This window comes from Eublepharis macularius, chromosome 7 (assembly GCF_028583425.1).
Source record: "Eublepharis macularius isolate TG4126 chromosome 7, MPM_Emac_v1.0, whole genome shotgun sequence".
Taxonomy (NCBI): domain Eukaryota; kingdom Metazoa; phylum Chordata; class Lepidosauria; order Squamata; family Eublepharidae; genus Eublepharis; species Eublepharis macularius.
Window position 1 is genome coordinate 123,117,613 of NC_072796.1, and position 23,803 is coordinate 123,141,415.

Here is a 23,803-nt window from a genome sequence, read left to right on the forward strand (position 1 = left end):
CCTACCTTGTGTAAGCAGCTGCAGGTTTCGGACTTCCTCTCGCACTTTCAGTTGGAGGACCTGCTGCAAAATGTGCTGCCGTAAGCTTTCCTGAGCAATCCCCATCCGCTCAAGCTTTTTGTCCGTAAGCCTCAGCAACGCACGGCCTGGATCCAAAAAAAAAAGAGAGAGAAGGAGAGAGAAATTATCCAAGGATTTACATTTAATGAATAAAAATTCTTCATGTTGTAGATGTCCTTATTCTAGCAGATAAAACCTGTCTGCATCACTAATATCCTCCTCGGTGAAACAATATGATTCACAATGGGATAGGGGGGGGAAATCCCCCTCCCAACAACTGTTTGCTCAGCGGGTTAATTAGCTTCTGCTCTAGAGATCCAGGTTTAGAATCTTGCTACTAGAAGCGGGAAAGGAGGCGGTGGTGGGGAGAACCGTTCAAGTTGGCTCCTATCCATGTACTTCTACTACATAAAGAACATATGCTGAGATATATAGGGAAAGAGAAGTTATGGCACTCAGAGGGAGGGAGTACAAAGTGTCCCATCCATGCCCTTCCAGTTTGGGCCCTATGCAGCTGGAACCTCAGATGACCCCATACTGCCAACTTGCACAAACTTAAACGCAAGCTGGTGATATTCAAACCCATACGGTGGCTTCAAGTTACTTACATCATACGCATGTCCAGGCACCACCAGTAAAAGCAAGTAGCTCACTTCCTAACCCCAGTTGTGGGGGGAGCCACAATGTACCCACTCTCTTAATCCCAGAGGGGAGGGGCCACCAAACACAAGGAAAAACAACTTATTCTCTTAAGCCAGTGGAAGGAAGCCACCATCGGCTCAGAACCGTATACCCACAGGCAGCGAGTTAAGACCTGGGAGGAGGGCCTCATGTGCTCAGTGATGAAGCACATATTGCACGCAGAAAGTTCCAGGCTCAGTACCTACCATCCCAACTTTAGAAGATAAAATGAAGGAAAGCTTTGCCGGAAAATCTGAAAAGTTGGTCTAGCTGGTCTAGCTGGTCTAGACAGCATTGAACCCACTGAACCCATGAATAACCCAAGAACCCATGAATAATGCATCGTAGCAGCAGTTGAGCTGGATCAGATAATGGTCCAGCTAGCAAAGCATCCAGTTTCACCCATTAGCCAACCAAATGCCCTACTGGTGCTCCTCTGCCTGGATTTCAGAGAATAACTTACTGCCCCTGAACCTGTAGGTTTCATTTAGCCAGTGACAGACCTTTCCTGGAAAAAATCTAATTCTTTTTTAAAGCCAATTAAATTATTTGCCATCACTACTTCCCATAACAGCAGATTCCACAAGCGAAACACTACTTAATTGAAGATTTCCTTTTATCTGTCCTGAATTTACATCATCTTCATTGGGCGCCCACAAATTCTAGTATCATGGGACGGGATAAAATGTTCTCTCTACTTTCATCACCCCATATCTAATTTTACCACAGTGGTCTCTTCAATCTAAGATACACCTTTAATGACCAGGGGAAGCACCTGACAGGAAGTCTTGTGACATCAGAGGCATGTGACAGGAAGAAAGGGAGAGCCAGAATTATAGTCTGACTTGTTTCAAAGCAGCAGACCAAAAAGAGATAGCAAACACAAGCTGAGCACCAGGGTGTATACCATAACAAGTATAGTCAGGCCTCCCACTATAGACCTCATACCATGGATTCCCTGTTCTCTGCCACTGCTTGACAGGGAGGTGGAGGAAAAATGAGAGGATGCCTCACTGTCACACCCAGCATAGAGTTTTTGCTGAATTGTAGAGTATCATGTCAACATCACTTCTGGTTTACGCCAGAAGTGACATCATGGTATGTAGGTAGAAACCCTTGCCTGGGCTGGCAACTCTGAATGAAGCAGATTGTTTGAATCCATTCAAATCTGGTCTCATGTCTGGTTATGGGACTGAAATAGCCTTGGTGGACCCAGTTTGGTGTAGTGGTTAAGAGCAGCGGGACTCTAATCTGGAGAGCCGGGTTTGGTTCCCCACTCCACTTGAAGCCAGGTGGGTGACCTTGGGTCAGTCACAGCTCTTCCAGAGCTCTCTCAGCCCCACCCACCTCACAGGGTGATTGTTGTGGGGATAATAATAAAATACTTTGTGAACAGCTCTGAGTGGGTGTGAAGTTATCCTGAAGGATGGTATATAAATCAAATGTGATTATTAATGTTATTATTATGTGTTAGGAGATGCACAGAGAAGTGCAACCCTGTTAATTCTCCTGGACCTTGTGGTAGCCTTTGATCCTATTGTTCACGGTACCTTATGGACCGCCTTTCAGGATTGGGACTGGGAGGCTCTATTCTGCAGTGGTTCCAGTCCTACCCTGAGCGTAGGTTTCAGAGCGAGGTGCTGGGGGGGGCTGCTGCTTTGCTCCTTCTCTTATAGAGAGCACCATGTTTCCATCTCATCCTGTATGCTTTTCAACATCTAAGTAAAGCTACTGGGAAAGGTCATCCAGAGATGTGGGCTGAGTTGCCACCAATAGGCAGATGACACTCAGCTCTACCTCATGTTACCAGCAGATCCCAGGGAGGTTGTAGAAACTCTGAATGGCTGCCTGGAGGCAGTTTTTGAGTGGATGAGGGCTAACCAGCTGAAACTTAATTCCTAAAAAATGCAAGTGCTGCTGGGGGTGGGGGGTGGGGAGGGAGGTCTGACCTAGGAAACGGGTTATCTCCTGTTCTAGATGGGGTTGCACTCTGCCTAAAGGAGCAGGTTCAGAGCTTGGAGGTGCTGCTGGACCAGAGCTTCCTGTTGGATAAACAGGCGGCAGTGGTGGCCAGAGGTGCTTCTCGCCCACTTTGGTAGATGAGCCAGCTGTCAGTTTAGTCCGGTCATCTTCAGAGGTCCTGCGTCAGGTGGCCCTGCCATCTGAGGTTAGAAGGATGGGAACCAAGAAAGGGACTTCTTTATTGTAGTGCCAAAACTCCGGAACTCCCTCTCCAGAATGATTCATCCGTCTCCCTCTATTGCTGTCTTTCACCAGCGAATGAAGATTTTTTTGGTTTCTTTTGTGCTTTTTGGAAGGGGGGTTATATCCCCAATAACTGCTGTTCTGTGTGGGTTTGTGTATGTGTGTGTTTAAATTTATTTATTTATTTACAGTCTGTCTTTTTCACTGAGATCCAAGGCAGATTACACAGTGTGAGTGAAAATACAGTACAATCAATAGCTAGGACATTTACTGAGCAAAGTCCGATAATGAACAACAGTTAGGACATTCTGTGAAAGTGATACAAGAGAGTGCGGTGGTAGAAAATTTGAATAAACAAACACAAAGCCGAGCGCAGAGATGAAACAAAACGTAAGTAATTTACATGGCATGTTTTGCAATATGAACACGCCCTAGAAGGTGCATGACTACATCGGCAGATAGTACCCAACAGAGTAACGTATAGTCCCTGCCCCTATCAATGCATCTCTCTGAGCTTCTTCATACGACACAGATGTGTTATCTGGGTAGAATGCCCTCCTGAATAAATCAGTTTTGCAGAGTTTGTGGAAGGCCAGGAGAGTAGGAGCTTTCCTAGCCAATTCTGGCAGGCCATTCCATAACGCAGGGGCCACCACAGAGAAAGGATGTGTGCTGGCAGCTGTTGATTTTGCCCAGCTGCAGGGCAGTATCTGCAGAAGGCCCTGTCCACATGAACGAAGCTGCCATGGCGGAACACAGGGGGGGAGGCTGTTGCACAGGTATGAACGGATGTGTTGTTTTAAATTTTTATTTATTTATTTATTTATTTTAGACTTTTATTGCACCCTCCCTGCAAGCAGGCTCAGGGCGGGTTGCATCAATAAAAACATTTCATACAATTTACATCATAAAAACAATAAAACAGTTTAAAATGTCAACATAATGGCTAACATGCCAGACAGCAGCCAAATAGTGGATGACTCTGATGGGAGGGCTCAGATCTTCTCTTCTTTCCAGGCCAGCCGTCTGGAAACTTGTTTAACATGTTGTTAAACTGTTTAACATGTTGTTTTAAAGGTTTGCAACCTTGGGGACCCTTTTTGGATAGAAAGGTGCTGTACAAATGTTTTAAATAAATAAATAACATAAAAATAACGAGGAACAAGCTAAGGGTCAGAGCTACGGAGAAATCCTTTTAATCACCGAATGACCTCTCCTTGCTGTCCCGTCGCTCCTCTCTGTCTGCACGCAAAAAGAGTTAAGAAGAGCTTTCTATGCATTCACACTAGCAGCAGGTCCTTCCAAAAGGTAGCAAAAAAAGATGGCAGCTTAGGGTTGCCATGGGGGTTAGAGACAGTGTCAGTGTATTGTAGTGGTTAGAGTATCGGACTAGGATCTGGGAGACAAAGGTTCGAATCCCCATACTGCCAAGAAAATAGGAAGCTTTCTACGGAGTCAGACCCTTGCTCTGTAAAGCTCGGTATTGCCTACTCTGACTGGCAGTGGCTCTCCAGGGTCTCAGATGCAGGTCTTTCGCATCACCTAATACCCGATCCTTTTAACGAGAGATGCCAAGAATTGAATTTAGGACTTGGTACATGCAAAGTAGATGATCTGTCTAAAAAATTAACACTGGGGTTTTAATTAATAACTCTTGTGTCTTTTTTTTTTGGTACACTTCCGTGGACAGGTTTATTTTTCTAAATAAAAAATATACACTGTATCACTGAGCCACAGTACCACAAAATCTCACCTTGTGAGCCCAGAGGCCAGGCCAGCCCTGCTTCTGTGTGCAGAGACATTTTCTGTGGTGTTCTTGTCGAATCCAGCAACAGTTCCCCTGTATTTCTGACAATATCTGTAACATTATTTATAGTCTGCCTTTCTCACTGAGACTCAATGCTAGGGGTGGCCAGGTCCCCTTACCCTTGCAGTGGGAGGGGGCACCAGGCACTCACCTTACTTGTCTTCTTCATGTGCCAAGTGCACACTCTCTCCCAGGAGTGCCATCATCACGCCACCCCAGGAGCACGTCTAGGAGGCCTGTTCCCCCACCTTCCCCTCCCCCACTGGCCAGGCGAGTGGTGTTGGGGGGCAGAAAGGGGGAGTGGGGGATCCCCCGCACCCACCAGGGGTACAGCAACCCTACTCAACACAGATTATACAGCATAAGATAACAGGATTAATGGCTGGGACATTCACTGAACAATACAGTAGGGTATAAATATTTATGGAATTTTTATAAGTAGGGTATAAATATGTAAATGAATATTCTGGAATCGTACAAACGCACCCTGCAGTGTTACATGCAGCAATGTGTAAAATGATGCCTGAATAGGGCAGCTCTGCCAGGTGCATGCACTGAAAGTGAAACTAATTCTGTTTTTATTTTTTAAAAATATGTCTTTACTCAGAACAAAAGAAAGTAATTTGGCCTTTAGGAAAAAATTCTGCTAACTATCCCAGAAGAAAACAAGCAAAATACAAGCTCAGATTTTCAGGGGGGGGGGTGTCCCTCCGTATTGTTGGTTGACATCCTTAGGTGCAGTGCCTTCAAGGTGGTTTACAGTGTAATCCATTGACTTCAATGGATTTAGAAGAGTATAACTCTGCTATGACTGCATTGTTAGTTACCCCTTACTATACCCTGTCACACAATCAGGATAATGTGATTTTGTACTTACAGGATTGCCAGCTCTGGGTTGGGAAATATCTGGACTTTTGGGGAGGTGTAACATGGGGAGGGTGGGTTTTGAGGAGGGGAGCGATCACAGTGGGGTATAATGCCATAGAGTCAACCTTCCAAAGCAGCCATTTTATCCAGGGGAACTGATCTCTGTCATCTGGAGATCAGTTGTAATTCCAGGAGATCTCCAGACCCACTTGAAGGTTTGCAACCCTAAATGCTTACACCATAGCGCAATCTTAAATTTATTTTATTTATATACTTTATTTTTAAACTGCCTTTCTCACTGAGACTCAAGGTGGATTACACACTGTAAAATAATGCAATCAAAAAGCATGAGGCATCTGGCTAGGGCTACCAGTCCCCCAGTGGAGGTGGGTAATCCCCTGCTTTCAGCCTCTTCTCCCCCCCGCCCCCGCCACCACTCACCTGGCCAATGGGGGGGAAAGGCCCAGGGAACAGGCCCAGGAGGCAAAAAAAAAACACCTCCCAGGCCATCACGCAGCAGGTGTGCTCTCCACAAGCGTGACGATGTCACTTCCAGGACTGACATCATTGCATCCAGCGGTAGGCATGTTCCCAAGCTTCACAGGGACCAAAATTGGCCTCTGTGAAGGGTGGGAGCATGCCTGCTACCGGGCACAATGATGTCACTTCTGGGCATCAGACACTTCTGGATAGATTTGTTTCGAGACTAGACTATGGTAATGCACTCTACATAGGTCTCCCCTCAAAGTCGACATGGACTTCAGTTGGTGCACAACGCTGCAGCTCATTTACTCTCAGGAGCTAGACAGACCATGCATATCACTCCCATTCTGCAGTCACTCCACTGGCTTCCCATCAATTACTGGGCAAAATTCAAGGCCATGACTATCACATGCAAAGGCCTTTATAGCCTTGGCTGCTCATCCACTTATCCCCCTATGTTCCACCTTGGCATCTTCGCTCATCTAGTCTGGATCTTCTGCAGACACCACCTTACAGCTGGGCAAAATCAACAGCTGCCTGCATGTATGTGCTTTCTCTGTGGTAGTTCCCACCTTACGGAACAGCCTGCCTGAGGTGTTGAGGAAATCTCCCACTCTCCCGGCTTTCTGCAAATGATGCAAAACTGAATTATTCAGGAGGGCTTTCTACACCGATTACTGGACTGTATCATAAGCAGTAGCTTAGAGAGATACCTTGGTAGGGATGGGGACTAAACACTACACTATTGGTTACTGTCTGCTGATGTAACTATGCACCTACTAGGGATTTTCCATGCTGCTAAACATTCCATAGAAATTTTTTTCTGATAGATTTAATCTCTGTGATTGTTTAAAACTTTTTCTGCTACCATTCCCTATTGTATCTGTTTCCCTGAATGTCCTAACTGTTATTATTATACTTTGTTTAGTGGATATCCTAGGTATCGATTATATTGTATTTTCACTTGCACTGTTGTAATCCACCTTGGATCTCAGTGAGAAAGGCAGACTATAAATTGATACATACATACATACATACATACATACATACATACATACATACAGGGGTCATTTCGTAGAAAAAGAGCTGGAGGAAGTCATTAGCATAATTCATTAGCATATGCCACACCCCTTGCCATCACCAGAAGTGTGTCATTAGCATGACTGGTTTGCATATGCCACACCCCCTGACATCACCTGTCGTGGCTGTTTTGGACCCAATCCTGGCCATTCAGGGCTGAAATTGGACCCAAAATGGCAAAAAGGGGCTGAAAAGGGCCCCAAAATGGTCAGGATCGTGCCGCTGCTGAGCGGGAGAGTGATCTACCACCCATCAGAGGCCCGATCTGAGCTGTTTCGGCCCCAATCCAGGCTGAAACGGGCCCAAAATGGCCGAGTCAGGTGGGTGGGGCCACCTGACATGTGACCTCTTTGGGGAACTGCCGGAACTGCATTCCTGCGCGTTCCCCCTCAAAATGAGCCCTACCCATACAGCCATAGACGGAGGCGGCAAACACAGACACAAAGCTGTCCAATGGGAACAAGGTTCCAATCCTATTCATGCTGACCTAGGAGTAAGCCCCAATGACTTCTGAGTAGACATGTATAAGATTGCACACCAAAACAAGGAACAACTTTGAAGACCTTGTGGCAGATGGAGCCATCCTCTGAGATCCTTCCTGATGTCATGCCTTGATCCTGGAGAGCTTTGCACCCTGGTTCACTCCCCACTCCCTATAATGCTATCCCACTCCTGAGTTCCATTGGTGGCCACCCAACCCCTTTCCCAAGCTTTGCAAGTCAAGCAACACAAAGTTGGTTAGTGGCAGAGTAACGTGGTGATAGGATACATAGGAATTACTCTCACACCTGCCTTTCCATCTGGCCTTATGCACAGTAACTGTATACTCAGATAATCATATCATGACAAGGCCCTTGATTTGGTTGGGGAATCTATTTTATTGAATGGTTAGTACAATGGTAAACCCAGCCTTGAGCATATAATGAATTAACTTTTCATTTTCAACACATTGCTCTTTTGGAAGGAAAAAAAAACAGCCGTCTGAGACTATCAAAGAACTTCTGGGTGGAGAAGAGGAAGAGTTAATATGAAATTGTACATCATGATTACTGGAAGTGGTTCAGTAAGTAATTTACTGTTCTGATGGGAACTATATTGATTCTTTACAAGTCTTGGATATAAAAGACTGTTAAGCCAGTTCTGTTTTTCAGTTGAACATATTCGGGCGGACCTGATGATTTTAATAGGAGGAAATAGTCCTAACTCGAATTCCCATCTGAAATATAAATTCAAGCACAAATCATATTACGGCCACTTTGCAAATGTACAGTAAAACGAGAGACAGCCATTTTTAGAGTTCTCAGGAAGTACCAAGCTGACCCACAAAGCAAATTAAGCGCAAATCTAAAACTTCACCAGGCAGACTATAAATCAGCATTGCTTATCCTTATGTACATTTACAAACCCTTTTTCTGGATGCACAAAATGGTCAATAAACATACATATGTAAACAAGTAGATAGTAGCTCGAGATGTATAACAATGATTTTCCGTTGTTTTGTTATACTTCTTTCTTCCCAGCTCTTCCCCTTCCCCTCAAATCATAGGTAGCTTAGTGATATTGAGCGGGCAGATTGATGGTATCCCCCGTCAAATCACGAGCTTGCAAGGTCTTTTCTTTTTTTGAGATGGCTGGATTGAATCAGTCAATGTTTTCTGATGATCCAGAGGAGTTAGCCGTGTTAGTCTGTAGTAGCAAAATCGAAAAGAGTCCAGTAGCACCTTTAAGACTAACCAACTTTACTGTAGCGTAAGCTTTCGAGAACCACAGTTCTCTTCGTCAGATCCTTCGTCAGATGATGCATCTGACAAAGAGAACTGTGATTCTCGAAAGCTTATGCTACAGTAAAGTTGGTTAGTCTTAAAGATGCTACTGGACTCTTTTCGTATTTTCTGATGGTATACCAGCAGTTAAATACACAGTCCACATTAATCTGTTGTGTCATAAGCTATGCTTTGTTTCAAATGTATTCAATTACTTTGAGATGATAAGTTTCTGGTCAAATTACTATCATATTATTCAGAGTGATCCTCAACCGTACAGTGGATCACCTTGTAACAGTGATGGCAGACTGGCAGGGTCAGTGTGGGGCAGCTGCCAAGGCCCCAGGCTTTTGCCAGGGCCCAGGGTTGCCTGCTGTTCCCCTGCCCACCTCCAAATGCTCCAGAGCATCAGTTTCATAGGCTGTCTGGGGCACGGAAGATGTATAGCAGCAGCACTCCCAACTGCATGCAACAGCAGCATCATTGGGGACAGGCGCACCGGTAGTGTGGGCAGCTTCAAGCCGAGCAGTGGGAGGGCTAATGAGTGTACAGGTGAGGAAAAGACACACAGGAAGGTGGGGGCACACAGGTGGGTAGCTGGATAGGAAAGGAAGTAGAAGCAGGGGACCTGGTGCTGAAGAAATGAGAAAGAAATGCTCCTGGGCATTCTCTAAAACCCACCACCTACAGCCTCAAATGGTGCACTCCGTTCAGGGCTTATCCACCTTATTGCTCCTGCCCCCTCCACATGTGAACCAGGCCTAACAGTGCAACCCTAAACAGAATTGTACTTTTCTAACTGAAGTAAAGGGCCTTAGAAGGGTACGACTCGGCTTAGGGTTGCACTGCTAGTTTTGTGCAGGCACGATTTCACTCCTCCACCTCTAAACAAAGGCAAACTTAATCTGCCGACAGCCGAAGTTCACAAAGCAATTTCTCCACAATTCCACAGGTCCCGCATTTCCCCCTTTTTTAAAATTTACTTAATAATATTAAAAATACCAGATTGAGGTTGCTTCTTAATATTCACGAGGTTAATAATTGATGTTAATAGAAATGGAGAATTAAAAGCAGTATTACTGTAGGTTCAGGACAGCAGAAATCTGCAGTGCAGCAGAAAGAGCCACCCCCCCCCCCCTCACAACCCCCGGTTCTTTCAAATTTGTCCCTCACCTCCATAGTTTTCATGCTGTTCAGTCTAACAGGTCCTTCTGCTCTTTAGAGAAACAAGGAAGAAAGCTGTAAGGCATAAGAATTTTGTCCCAGGTTGAGCATCTTCTCTGGCATTGAAGAGCCAGTGTTGTGTAGTGGTTAGAGCAGCAGACTAGGATCTGAGAGACCCAGGTTCGAATCCCCACTCTGTTGGGGAAGTTTGCTAGGTGACCTTGGGCCAGTCACAGACACACAGCCTAACTTACCTCACAGGGGTGTTCTGAGGATAAAACTCAGGAGAGGAGAACAATATAAGCTGCTTTAGGTCCCCGTCGGGAAGAAAGGCAGGGTATAACTCACATAAATAAACAACTTGATATCAAGCCCATCAAACTACATAACTACCTTTCATCCAACGGGCTTCCCAAAAATGTGAGCTTGCTTATGACTTGCAAGTCAGCCAGCTCATGCATTTGCATCTCATTTGCATAAATATGGAAGATGCCAAGCCACAGGTGGCTAAACAGGCTTCAATCAGACTGTGTTTTTATTAAAATTATAACTTGCTTATTAAATTTTCACAATTGTAATTACAAAGCCTTCTGTAGATCTTTTTAAAAATTCTCCATCAACAAAATAGCTCCTGTTCTCTGTTCACAGGCACACATTTATTTATGCTAAGGCAATTAGGTATTCTGGGGGATATTCGACGATATCCTTAATTGCACATTCTTAATCCCCTATTACATATAAACAACTTAAATCAGCCCTACCGTAATGAGATTTAGAAAAAAATAATTAAATTGGGCTGGTTTTCTTTATTTTTAAAAATAACTTACCACCTGATCTGCAAACTTTTGTAGGGGGTGGCAGAAATAAGTGGTAAACTACAAGCTGCACAAATCATAAACACCCTGTAGGAAGATCCAGAGGAGTTAGCCATGTTAGTCTGCAGTCACAAAATAGTAAAGAGTCCATCTGACGTAGAGAACTGTGGTTCTCGAAAGCTTATGCTACAATAAAGTTGGTTAGTCTTAAAGGTGTTACTGGACTCTTTACACTGTAGGAAGTTGTTTATGTAGGTTGAGGAGGAATGCGCCCATCTCCCCAATACTAAAAATGGATATCACTGCTTCCCATTTGGTTTCAGGCCAAAATTCACAGTGCTGGCTTAGATCTATAAAGCCTTAAATGCCCTTGGACTATGTTGCATAAAGGCTTACATGTTCCCACAAAAACCTGCCCAATTCTTGGTGCCTTTCACCTTTCTGAGGATGGCTGGCTAGCTACCAAGTATAAACTCTTCTTGTTTGTTTGTGGTACCCCATTCAAAGAACCCCACTCCCTTATCTATACTCCTGGTACCTATGTTAACGTTCATCAGGTACTGGGTGAAAAGTAACACACGCACCCCAGGCTTTTAATGAGTGATAAATATATTTCGTTACAGCTGCAGCTAGTGACGTTTGATGCATTTTTCACTTTTTATGTCATTTTATACCTTGGTTTTATGGATTGTTTTAATATTTTTAAGCCATCCCAATGAAATGTAAGATATTCATTCATTCATTCGTACAAACATGCATACATACATACAGGGCTTTTTTCTGGGAAAAGAGGTGGTGGAACTCAGTGGGTTGCCCTCGGAGAAAATGGTCACATGGCTGGTGGCCCCGCCCCCTGATCTCCAGACAGAGGGGAGTTTAGATTGCCCTCCACGCTGCTCAGCGGCTCGGAGGGCAATCTAAACTCCCCTCTGTCTGGAGATCAGGGGGTGGGGCCACCAGCCATGTGACCATTTTCAAGAGGTTCCGGAACTCCATTCCCCCGCGTTCCTGCTGAAAAAAAGCCCTGCATACATACCCCACTTCCTCCCCAATGGGGATCTAAAGCAGCTCAAATCATTCTACTCCCCTTTATCCTCATAAACAACCCTGCGAGGAAGGTTAGGCTGAGAGGGTGTGACCGGCCCAAGGTCACACTGGGAGCTTTCATGGCAGTGTGGGGCTTTGAACCTGGATCTCCCTTCTTTGGGAAGCTAATGAAACATTGATTTCGTTGGTAGAGGGTGTGGAGGGCTATGCATAACAGAAGCTGCTTGGACAGTTTTGTAATTGGTCACAGACTTTTAACCAAAAAATTGTTGCTGAGTAAGCCGGTTTTGCTGCAATCCTCAGAGAAAGGAGGGGTAAAATATTGTAATGATAATGTTGTATCTAAATATACACACAAGCATGGGATCTGCACAGAATTTGAAGAGGAGAGGAAATCTAATCTCCCCTGCTGCCTCCCCACCCTACTGCAGCCGCCTCTCCCCCCAGCCCTCCTGCCGTCATCTCCCCAAAACAGCTCCTTAAGCTCTACAAGAAACTGCTCTGGAGGACTGGGGGCCCTTGGAAACAACATGGGTTGCAGCGTGGGAGGCTACTGCCAAAACAGCACCTTGCCAAATTGATCTTCCTCCACCTCTAGCTTGTGAGTGAGTTGTGGAAAAGCTTGAGTAAGAGGTGGGGGCACTTTCTGCCGATGTCTGTGTTGGGCTGCAGCATCCCCAGGCGTGTCCCATGCTGGTCACAAAGGTCCCCCAAACCTGCTCTCTACGTAGCCTTAATAAAACACAACTTGTTTGTCTCAGTCAAGCCATCTTGAAGACTCTACAGGTTCAAATGAATCTAAAATAAATTTAGATTACTTGTGATTAATTTCCCCTCTTATTAAGCAACAAAAGGACACACCTCTGGGAATAATTCCAACTGGCAAGGAACTCTCTTTGTATATTCATTTCAGTTCCAGCCAACCAGCTCCAGTTCTATCATTTAATCTCCTCTAAACCAGAGAGTACGATCTGAGAACTGGCTGCCTACTAATTAAAGAATGAACACCTTGTGAATAACAACAACACCTGCACTTATATACCGCTCTTCTAGACAGATTAGTGCCCCACTCAGAGCAGCAAACTAAGACAGTGTTATTATTATCCCCAGGGCTTTTTTTCTGGGAAAAGAGGTGGTGGAACTCAGTGTGTTGCCCTCGGAGAAAATGGTCACATGGCTGGTGGCCCCACCCCGATCTCCAGACAGAGGGGAGTTGAGATTGCCCTGTCTGGAGATCAAGGGGCGGGGCCACCAGCCATGTGACCATTTTCAAGAGGTTCCGGAACTCCGTTCCACCGCGTTTCAGCTGGAAAGAAGCCCTGATTATCCCCCACAATACAGCTGGTGAGCTGAGGCTGAGAGGGGTAAGCTTACCCAAGGCCACTTGCGGAGCTCATGGCAGTAGTGGGATTCAAACCAACAAAGTACTGATTTGCAGCGCGATCACTTAACCACTACACTACAGCAACTGCACAGATTAAAACATAAAGTGCTGGATCTCATGCCTCCTTCCCATTAGTGCTCTAAGCCTTCCACCAATGGTGGAGGCTCCGCAGGCTTAAAAGGCAGGAAGGATGACCGTTACCACTTCCTTCTCCCCAGTTCATGCAGGTTATCCACCCTCCATCATCACCTTTTTAGCTCCCAGGGGTGGCTGCTGACGGCAGGAAAGGCTCTCTAGTTCCTCTCCCTGAAGCTGCATCAGATCCAGCCTGAAGCTCTTTGTTACATGCATAATGTTTTTATTGTAATGTTTTTATTGAATGTAATCCGCCCTGAGCCTGGCGGTGCGGGGAGGGCGGAACAGAAATCGAAACAAGCAAGCAAACAAATAACTAGAGGCACTTTCCCTCCTAGAGCTTGCCACTCATTGATATGTAAATAATGTATAAGCCTTGCTCAATAATAATTGCTAATTGCACCTGGGCTGATGTTATCATGGAAAGAGCATCGTTATATCCCGCTATGGGTGTTTTAGCAAAGTCTGTGGGCTCTATCCGAGGTATATCGCCCGACTTCGGTGATCTTGGGTTGTATCAAAGGGGCCATGGTGTCGAAATCACAGGAGGTCATAGCCCCTCTCTATACTGCCTTGGTCAGGCCCACCTGGAGTATTGTGTGCAGTTAACGATGCTCTTTCCATGATAACATCAGCCCAGGTGCAATTAGCAATTATTATTGAGCAAGGCTTATACATTATTTACATATCAATACTTTTGATTATAACACAGGGAAATCAGAAACAAGAAAGAATATTGACAAGTTGAAATCTTATTTGAAAGGGGGCAGATCTGGATGCAAGTCAGGTACGACTCGGCTCAGGCAGGATGTCTGCAAGATTTAATGCACAGAGAACGTTCGGCGTTTGCTTTTAATTCGTTGACAGCTGCCAAAATATCGTCGGCAGCAAACTGGAAAACGAAATAAGCGGCAGGCCAGGCGCTGGAGTTTAAAAGTGTTTGGGCTGTAACAAATATAGACACAAATAGACTGAAAGATCTGTTGTATTCATATCCGAGAAGGTAGACATTTTAAGTCCTTGGACGATGATTGAGGGATTTGTTGTTCTTCCCAGAATTAATTTTTTAAAATGATATCCTGTTGTTCAAGATTATGTACTTTTTATTTAAATATAGGTAGTTCAAAGCATAACACAGCTAAAGTCCAGGGGCAGCGGGGAGCGGGGGAGAGGACAAGAGGGGATCCTGTGTTTTCATATCTGAAATATAAGTTAGGCTAACCCTTCAGAGGATGATGTGCACAATTTGTACGTGCGTGTGTGTGTAAATGAGTGTGTGTCGTCACTCAAAGGGACTAAGAAAAACACAAAATATTCCAAGGTCCCCATCTCAATTCTCTTATGCTCCAGACGTGCTCAAAGCTGTGTGAAATGGACCCATTTCTAAGAGCTGATGATGACAAATACGAGAGCTTAGATGACCAGCTATCTGCACTTTTTCCAGCCTTGTCCCCCTGCCCCCTTGACTGGACAGGTTTACAGTCTGTAATGCAGATTTGCAAACTCTCTCTCTCTGCCTCTTTCTCTCTCTCTCATACCTGATTTTAACTCCAGGGAATTTCTGACAACAGGGAAAATGTTCAAAAATGGTGCCTTCATCCTGGATCCTGAAGCAGCACGGCTCCCTCTCCCAACTCTGGATTCTACTACCTCCTAAGAAGGCAAGAGCCCTGCTGCATCTGACCCATGCTCCTTCTCGTTGAGCATCCCGGCCAACAAGTTGCTCTGGAGGGCCTACAAACAGGATATGAGGCCAAGGCCTTCCCTTAATGTTGCCTTCTAGCACTGGTATTCAGAGGTTTACTGCACCTGGATGTAGAGGTTTCCTTTAGTCATCACAGCTAGGGAGCCATTGATGGACCTATCCTCTGCGAATCTGTCTACTCCCCCCCCCTAAAACTTGTTGGCCATCACTTATGTCCATAGGCATCACCTCCATTATTTAATTACTTGTTGAATGAACAGTAATTCTGCTGCAGGGGCTATACAAATCTAGAGGCAGAGGATGGAGTGGGTTCTGAACTTTGGTGGCAAAATAGAGAGCATCTCAGATGTGAGGTAGTCTTTTGTTCACACTTGCAGTAGCTTTTGACAGCCAGGGCCGTGGCGAGGCTCGCTGGCCCCGGGGGTAGCTCCAGGGTTGTTGCCGCCCCTGTGACTGCCAGTGCGTGCATGCACCCAGACTGTGTGATGATGTCACTGTGCGTGATGTTATCACGCAGGGAACACCGCCCCTGGGAGCACACCCACAATTTTGTGCACTCCCCAGCCAGCAGCTGCGAGCCGGCCGCCCCATCGGCGCAGGCAGCTGGAGCGGTGTGCGGGCGGCCTCCCAGCCCTCCCGCTCAGCTGCCTGTGCTGCTGCCGCCAGCTGCGCCGTGTGTGCTCCTGGCCAGCAGCCATGCCCGGCACCCCCCCTTCATCAGCACTGGGGGCAAGTGACCCCCCTGCCCCCCTTAGATCTGGCCCTGTTGACAGCCAGCAGAGAGGAGAGCAGTTTTATGTTGCTCACCCTGCTCTGAAGATAAAGTCTTAAATTCCTTATTCAGCTTCCTTTAAAAAGGGGCACTCATCAAATAGGAATTAAGGCACTGACTGATAAACATCAAGCATCAGGGTAGCATTGAATGTCTGCTTGATTTGATTTGATTTATTAAATTTGTAGTCCGCTCTCTCTGTGAACAGGCTCAGAGCGAATGACATCAGGATTACATTCACATTAAAAATTTTACTTTAAATTTTACATTAAAATCATAATAAAAAAACGTGTCAGTCATAAAAATAATCCTAGATGGTGGCTCATTTTTCCCAGCCCCCAGTAAAACATTTCCATGGGGTGGGAAGTGAAGAACAGCAATGGTCCCACTGATGGAAAACCGGGAAGGGGGTCTCACTATCCCAACAGGAGACCAGCAGGAAGCTCACTCCTGAGTCCTGACTCAGCTTCAACCATATGCCTGGCGGAACATCTCTGTCTTACAGGCCCGACAAAAAGATACGTAGTACATCTTGTTGGGCCTGAGTTGCAACAGACAGAGGGTTCCACCAGGTTGGTGCTGGACCAAGCATGCCCTGGCTCTGGTCGAGACCAAGTGAGCCTCCTTGGGGCCAGGGGCCACCAGCAGGTTTTTATCAGCTGAGCGGAGCACCCTCCAGGGCACATATGACAAGAGGTGATCCTGAAGATATGCTGGTCCCAGTCCACTAAGGGCTTCATAGGTTAAGACCAAAACCTTGAATTTGATCTGGAACTCCATAGGGAGCCAGTGCAGCTGCTGTAGGACAGGAGTTATATGTGCCCCATATGGAGTATTCGTAAGGACTCACATGGCTGCATTCTGGACCTGCTGTAATTTCTGGACCAGACCCAAGGGAAGCCCTGCATAGAGCGAGTTACAGTAGTCTAATCTGGAGGTGATCGTTGCCTGGATCACTGTTGTGAGATCATGGGTCAAAAGGTAGGGGGCGAGCTGCCTGATCGTTTGCAGATGGGAAAAGGCAAACCTAGCAACCACTTCCTTGAGTCCACGTAGTGAGTTTGTGGCCCAAGCAGGATTCGGACTGAGGGGACTCCTGAATCATTACTTCCTTCAGAGCCTAACTACATCTTGCTTTTTCTCTTGGAATGCATCCGGTCAGGGCTTTTTTTCTGGGAAAAGAGGTGGTGGAACTCAGTGGGTTGCCCTCAGAGAAAATGGTCACACGGCTGGTGGCCCCGCCCCCTGATCTCCAGACAGAGGGAAGTTGAGATTGCCCTCCGCGCCGCTGGGCAATCTAAACTCCCCTGTCTGGAGATCAGGGAGTGGGGCCACCAGCCATGTGACCATTTTCAAGAGGTTCCGGAACTCCGTTCCCCCGCGTTCCCCCTGAAAAAAAGCTCTGCATCCGGTCAAGCACAGACATATTCTGAAGCACAATACGTCCTCGGCATGCGTGGGCCCGATTTGGATTGGGGCTGTGGTGTGAAGAGAGAGAAAATGGAGGAAGGGAGAACAATGTACACCACCCTGAAACCTTTAAAAGGAAGGGTGGGATAAAAATGTAATAAATAAATAGGTGAGGATGAGAGAGCACGGCTAAGCCTTCATGTTCCCTGAGGGCTTCTCAGACCTTGTAGAACAGTCTGACGACACCACCACACTGGCTGTGTGCAGTTACAGCAAGTAGGATTGTACCACACAGGGCAATTTACAAACAAGCCCTATCTCAAAATATATCATTTTTTTAAAAGACTGAATTCATAGGAGGGTTCTTTTTAAAATGAAACCTTGACATCACCAAATTATGCTGGTGATTTTCATCCTATTCCCTGTCATTGTTCTCCCTGATGTTGTTTTCTGTTTTTTCCATTTAAAACAACGCAAATTATAAAATCACGTTTCTCCCCCCGCCCCACTTTTGAAAACTGACTTTCCTTTCCACTGACAGGTGAAGAACGTCTGTCCTTCTCTTCAAGAGTTTTTCCGAGCTTGCTTTTTGTTTATTGAACGCTAATCAAATAGATTGGTGGTTGTGAGTAACACATCAGCTCAAGCACCTGAACATTTGCTAGTTGCGCAATTTCATGTGTCAGGAGAGGTGAAGCGTGATCATTAGGGATGAAAATTTAATCGCTGCTTTTTGGGAGATTTTATGGGAGGAATGCTTTTTCTCCTTAGAATTGAGCGCAAGTTTTGAGTTTCTGGATAAAAAGAAGTCTACGAATCAAAAGGAAGCCTTCAATAAAGCAAACCACTGGCAACCAAAACAAAATGAAGGTCTTTGTAGTTATTCCCTGGAGGTGCAGTTTTCTAGTTTCAATGAAGAGAAGTTCACAAAAAAGTACTACAAGAACATGGCAAAGCAAGCACTGCAGTGCCCGTACGGAAAAATTTACATTCTCCATCATGCCTAGAGGGCATCCATGGTTGTCAGATCCGGACAATCCCTGAGCCTGCCCCAAAGGACCACAACAGAAGAAACACCTGAGTCTTGAGAGTGTACAGATCCTCCAGATCCAAACTGGAGAAATTTCCCAGTTTGTTAGAACTCAGCCAGTTTGGTGTAGTGGTTAAGAGTGCGGGACTCTAATCTGGAGAGCCGGGTTTGATTCCCCACTCCTCCACTTGAAGCCAGCTGGGTGACCTTGGGCTGGTCACGGCTCTCTGGAGCTCTCTCAGCCCCACCCACCTCACAGAGTGTTTTGTTGTGGGGATAATGATAGCATACTTTGTAAACCACTCTGAGTGGGCATTAAGTTGTCCTGAAGGGTGGTATATAAATCGAATGTTGTTATTATTATTATTATGTGTTAAATCTTTTCATGTGGCTGCCCCACCTACAGTTTATTGGACCAGAAGGTAGATGTTCACCTGGTATGTCAATGTAAGGTGATTGAGCTCTGGCTAAATTTGTTTGTCCCCTCCATCCAGCACAAATGGCAGCTCACAAAAATCTGAAAATTTTCACCCAAGGAAGACAGGGTATAAAGTTTGAGTTCACATCAGCAAGAAAAATGGGTATGAATCTGCTTTATTTGTAGGTTTACCATGTGTCAGCCTATACTGGGCAATCATCCATTGCCCTCCACAACTCCAAGTGGCAGCAGGGGGGAAAATGGTAAAAAAGGCCTCTGGCCTCATTGCCAGTGCATCACTCAGAAGTGACAATGGTAGCTCTAGGAATCGCTTGAAACTCTATGGTAAAACCCAGAAGTGATGCAGTGACATTACTGATGTCACATGTCCCCACATCCCCATCCCCAACCCTCCCACTAGTTGCAAGGCTTGGCCTTTCAACCTTATTTATTTTACCTGTAGCACAGAAATCCTCAGCAGCGCCTCCATCTTGAAAACAGACTCCCTACTCCACTTCCCCAGAGCATGCCTAGTTTCCTGCTCAACAAAAAGTGTCTGCCACTTGGCCACTAAGTGGCAACTGACAGGAACACAGGGGCACATGGGAAGTAATTACCACTGCCTCCTGAGGCAGACTTCTGATCCCCCCAACATGGGGTGGGGGGGGGCATTCCAGGCTGCTACAGCAGGGGAAGGCAGGGAAATTGCACTCTACAGACAGAAATCCTTCCACTCACAGAAACTGTAGGCAGGGCTACTGTCTGGCTACTGTCCCACATACCCAAAGTCTCTCCCTGCTTTTACCTGCACTGGCTGCTGGGAGGTGAACCAGAAAGTCTTTAGGTGTCTGAAGACTGTAAAATGGAATTGTTCAGGATGTCATTTTTATAATAGGGAATAAGGTTGTGCGCTTTAGGCAGTTGTCATTGCCTCATTCCTTGCATATACAGCACTTCCTTAGTGCCTCGTTTACCAAGCTTGTAGCTCAGCTCAGCTTACATGATTTGTATGCATTATACCATTATATTGCATTTACTGTTTTAGTGCTTTGCTCTCTAATTTTGTAACCCAGCTTTATTTACTGTTGGTTGAGTGTTTTATATTGTTTTCACTCTGCTGTTTTTAATGGAGTAATCTGTCTTGAGTTTCAGTGAGAAAAGAGGACTGTAAATGAAAGAAGTAACTGAAAAAATAAATTAAATGGAGGGGTTTGGCCAGAGCCAGCCGTTTTAGAGGACCTGGCCCTGGCAAGCTGGTACCATCCTGTGGTCATTCAGAGCGGCGGTGCTAAAGTGCAGCAAAGAGAAAGTCAACAACTCCTTCTTCTAGCAAGTACAGAATAGTTCAGTCCTATACAGAGTTATGCCAGTCTCAGTCCACTGAAACTGAGCTCTTGAAAATGGCATGAGGGAAGGGGGGGAGGGAGAGAAGATCCCCTCATTCCCCCACACCATAGTCCCCAGAAGGATTAGGCCTTGCAGTGGTTTTAAAGTTAAAAAAAAGTAACTAAAATAGCAGCAAGTCCCTGTAGCAGAGTTGGGGACACAGTATCATCTAGTTTGGCCCTCAGGGACATACCAAGATAAAGCGAATACAACTGGATAAGAGACGCTAAGGGCACACAGGTCAAGGATGGGCAAACAGGTCTGTTGGAATCCAACAGGTGCAAATTTAGGGAGAGGCAGAGCAAAAAACAGCAGACAGGACACCGGATCTGAAGCACAGCCAATGTGTCTGTTGGGCACTCCATCAGCTTCATTTTCTGGTGGGAGCTGGGAGGGAGGGAGAACAATGTGAGCTGCTTTGAGTCCCCACAGGGGGGAAAGGCAGGGTACTAATGATGTTAATAAACTATAGGAAGCAGGGACGCTTACAGGACCCTCATTCCAAGGTGGATAGGGTTGCAGAGGAGAGATTCTTGCAGTTTCTAGGTGCGGAGGCCTTGATTCAATTAATGGTCTGCTGTAGCCTCTCCCTTATACTTCCTGTCATATTAATTGCGACAGCTACGATGAGTTCATACTTACCTGGCTCCAGCAGGGACTCCTTCAGATCACAAAACAACCATAACTATCGATGTTAGACCGGATCAAATTTTAAAAGGTTGGTTATATCTTGTTTGCTGGACAGAAATTAAATTCTCTCCGGGAGGCTATTTGGGGAGGGGATAATATTTGTTGTGATTGTCTTTATACCTTTTAGTTATGCTCCTTGCAAAACTGGCTAAGTCACATTAACAAACAAAGTCAAAGCTAATGATTTACTTGTCTGTTTCTTTTGTCTCTTTCCCTCTTCAAATACCAGATCTTGTAAAATTAAATCTTAGTGACCAAAATGAGTTACCGTGTGTCAGGTTTTGGGTTGATGCACGGACGGCTTAATTCCAATGAAGTAACTTTGATTTCATTACAACCCCAATACGAAAGTGGGGAGCGGGGATTAGAAGCTAATATCAAGAAGAGTTTAATAAGAGTGAGCCTGTGACTGTGAAACAATATCCTGTACCAAGTATACAAACACCCCTTAGAATAACTTCATTAAAATGGTTAATGCTCTTAAAAAGTTGTAAACGATTGAAAAGTTAGAGAAGGCCTCCTAATTTAACTCCGCCAATATGCTCGTTTCTGTGCCTTCTTACTGATTTTGTTATATCCAAGTTATCTTATCTGAGAGCTGCCTTCTCCCCCTACCCCAACAGCCATTGATTCTTTTGGGGAAGGGGCATGGCTTGAAACAGCTTGAAAGGGGCTGTGCTTCAAGATCGTCTACTTTCTAAATGGCAGGTTTCCTCTACGATCCTGAGGGTGGATGCAGAAAATCGATGTAGCTTATTTTTGCCAGTCTTTATTGGCAGTTTTGTAGGTATGCAGGGAAATAAAAAGGAGGAGAGTGATGCTTTGTGCTGAAAGTCTATGTTGGTTCTCAAATGTATTTCATGCATTTATGAAATTTAAACCTCAGAAAAGAACAAACAGTAATTCAGGGGCCAGGTTCTTTAGTAAGTTAATTCTAACTACACTCCAATGGACCGTTATTCTGTATGCATATTAAGAGACCGGAGAAAAAGATATTCTGCAATGATATTTTAGCTTTGGACCTGGGCAGCTTTGCATTTTCAACAGAACGCTGTCCCATGTAACTGTTTTAAGCATTTGGCTCCTCTAAAAAAGGGACATTTTTAGGTGTGGTCAGCAAAACACCTTCAGCAATGTTAACTTTTAGCCTTAAAAACAGGATAGAGAACCTCCAGTCCACAGACTAAATTTTGTCCTTTTGCATTTAGCTCAAGAACTAAAATGTGCTTATGATGTGCAGACAGCCAAAGGCAGTGTGTCATAGTGGATAGAGTGCCAGACTAGGATCTTGGGATCCCAGATTCGAAACCCCACTCTGCCATGGAAGTTCACTCGCTGGGTGGCATAGCATAGCAGATACAGTGAAAGACTAGGATATAGGGAGATCCAGGTCCAAATCCTTACTTCTACCATGGAAACTTGCTGGCTGACCTTGGGCCCGTCACAATTTTTCAACCTGGCCTACTGCACAGGTTGTTGTAAGAAAATGGAGGAGGGGAGAACGATGTTCTAAGCCCTGTTGAGTTCCCAATCAAAAAGAAAAGGAGGCTACAAATAAATAAATATTTGCACCAGTCATATTCTCTCAACTCATTCAACAGGCACAACTCATAACACAGGCAAAAGGAGAAAAAGCTAATTTTGCCATCCAGGGACACTTCAGACTAGAAAATAATGCTTTCAGCAGCTTAAAACAAAAAGTGGGCGGGACAGGGGGTTAAGAAGAGGAAGACAAGTGACCAAAATCTAAGCAAATGTAGCTACAATGGCAGGGACGACGAGCTTTGTCTCAGGGAATACAAAATTTTTTGACAGGTTCGGGGATAAAATGCATCTGCTGTATTAAATTATAGCTCTCTGAATAATTGCAATTCATTCTCTAAGGCAGGATCTCATTACAGAGTGACCCAAACAAACAACACAAGACACATACATACACAATTTTTTAAAAATTGGCTTAGTAAATTTGTGTGCAAGCTCCCCCTTGAGGAATTGAAAATTATTACACGTCTCTAGAGCATCACTGTTGCGAAGGCCAGAAAAAGCAACCTTTGTTTCTCTTTCCGTTAATAAAATCGGGATTGTTCATACATGCAGATCGGTAGGGAAGGTGGCATGGTATAGCCCCATCTTGTCAGATCTCAGAAGCTAAGCAGGATTAGTACTTGGATGGGCAACCACAAAAGAAGACTCTGCAGAGGAAGGCACTGGCAAACCACCTCTGTTTCTTACTTGCCTTGACAGCCCCTTGCTGGGATTGCCATACGTCAGTTGTGATTTGACGGCACTTTACACACACACACATGCATGCAGATCACTCAACAGCTGACAGCTTGCAGCTGAATATCTGAACTGGCTGAGTCCTGGGAAGACGCCAGATTGATACAAAAGTTCCATGTGTGGCACTTAATTTGCAATTCACACATTCAGGTCAACACACTACCTAATTAGGCCAGGCTCCCAAAAGCGTGCACGCACAGCTGTTTAAAGCCAGATGCCTGTTGTTCACACTCTACAGGAATGCTGCCGTATATGTAAGCAACTGTATTTGCCAAGTCGCACGGCTGCCCTGACTGGAGATGTCAGACTGTACCTTAAATGGGAGCATCTAAGCTGCTGCAGAGAAAACTCTATGATTCCAGTGGTTTGTATTAGGGTTGTGTAGGAGGAACGGCATCAGGTTTACACTAACAGGTTCCTGACACTGTCACAGTCTGGACTGTGCTATAAGAGCCCCACAGGATCAGACTATGATCCATCGAGCCCAGCATCCGGTTTCCAATAGACACCAACCAGATGTTCCAGAAGACCGGCAGCCCATTCCCTCCCAACAACTAGCACAGAGTTTCTGAACTGGGAGTTCCATTTAGTCACAATGGCTAGTGGCCAATGATGAACTTA

At 45.3% G+C, this 23,803-nt stretch overlaps 1 protein-coding gene across 2 annotated transcripts in view; it reads right to left on the minus strand.

The window, feature by feature from the left end:
• SAMD12 (sterile alpha motif domain containing 12) overlaps positions 1–23,803 on the minus strand; it is a 279,826-nt gene that overhangs the window by 181,459 nt on the left and 74,564 nt on the right. For both annotated transcript variants that reach the window (XM_054985228.1, XM_054985227.1), the window contains exon 4: positions 6–146. In XM_054985228.1, the coding sequence (XP_054841203.1) occupies positions 6–146 (141 nt within the window). The remainder of the gene's footprint in view (positions 1–5; positions 147–23,803) is intronic.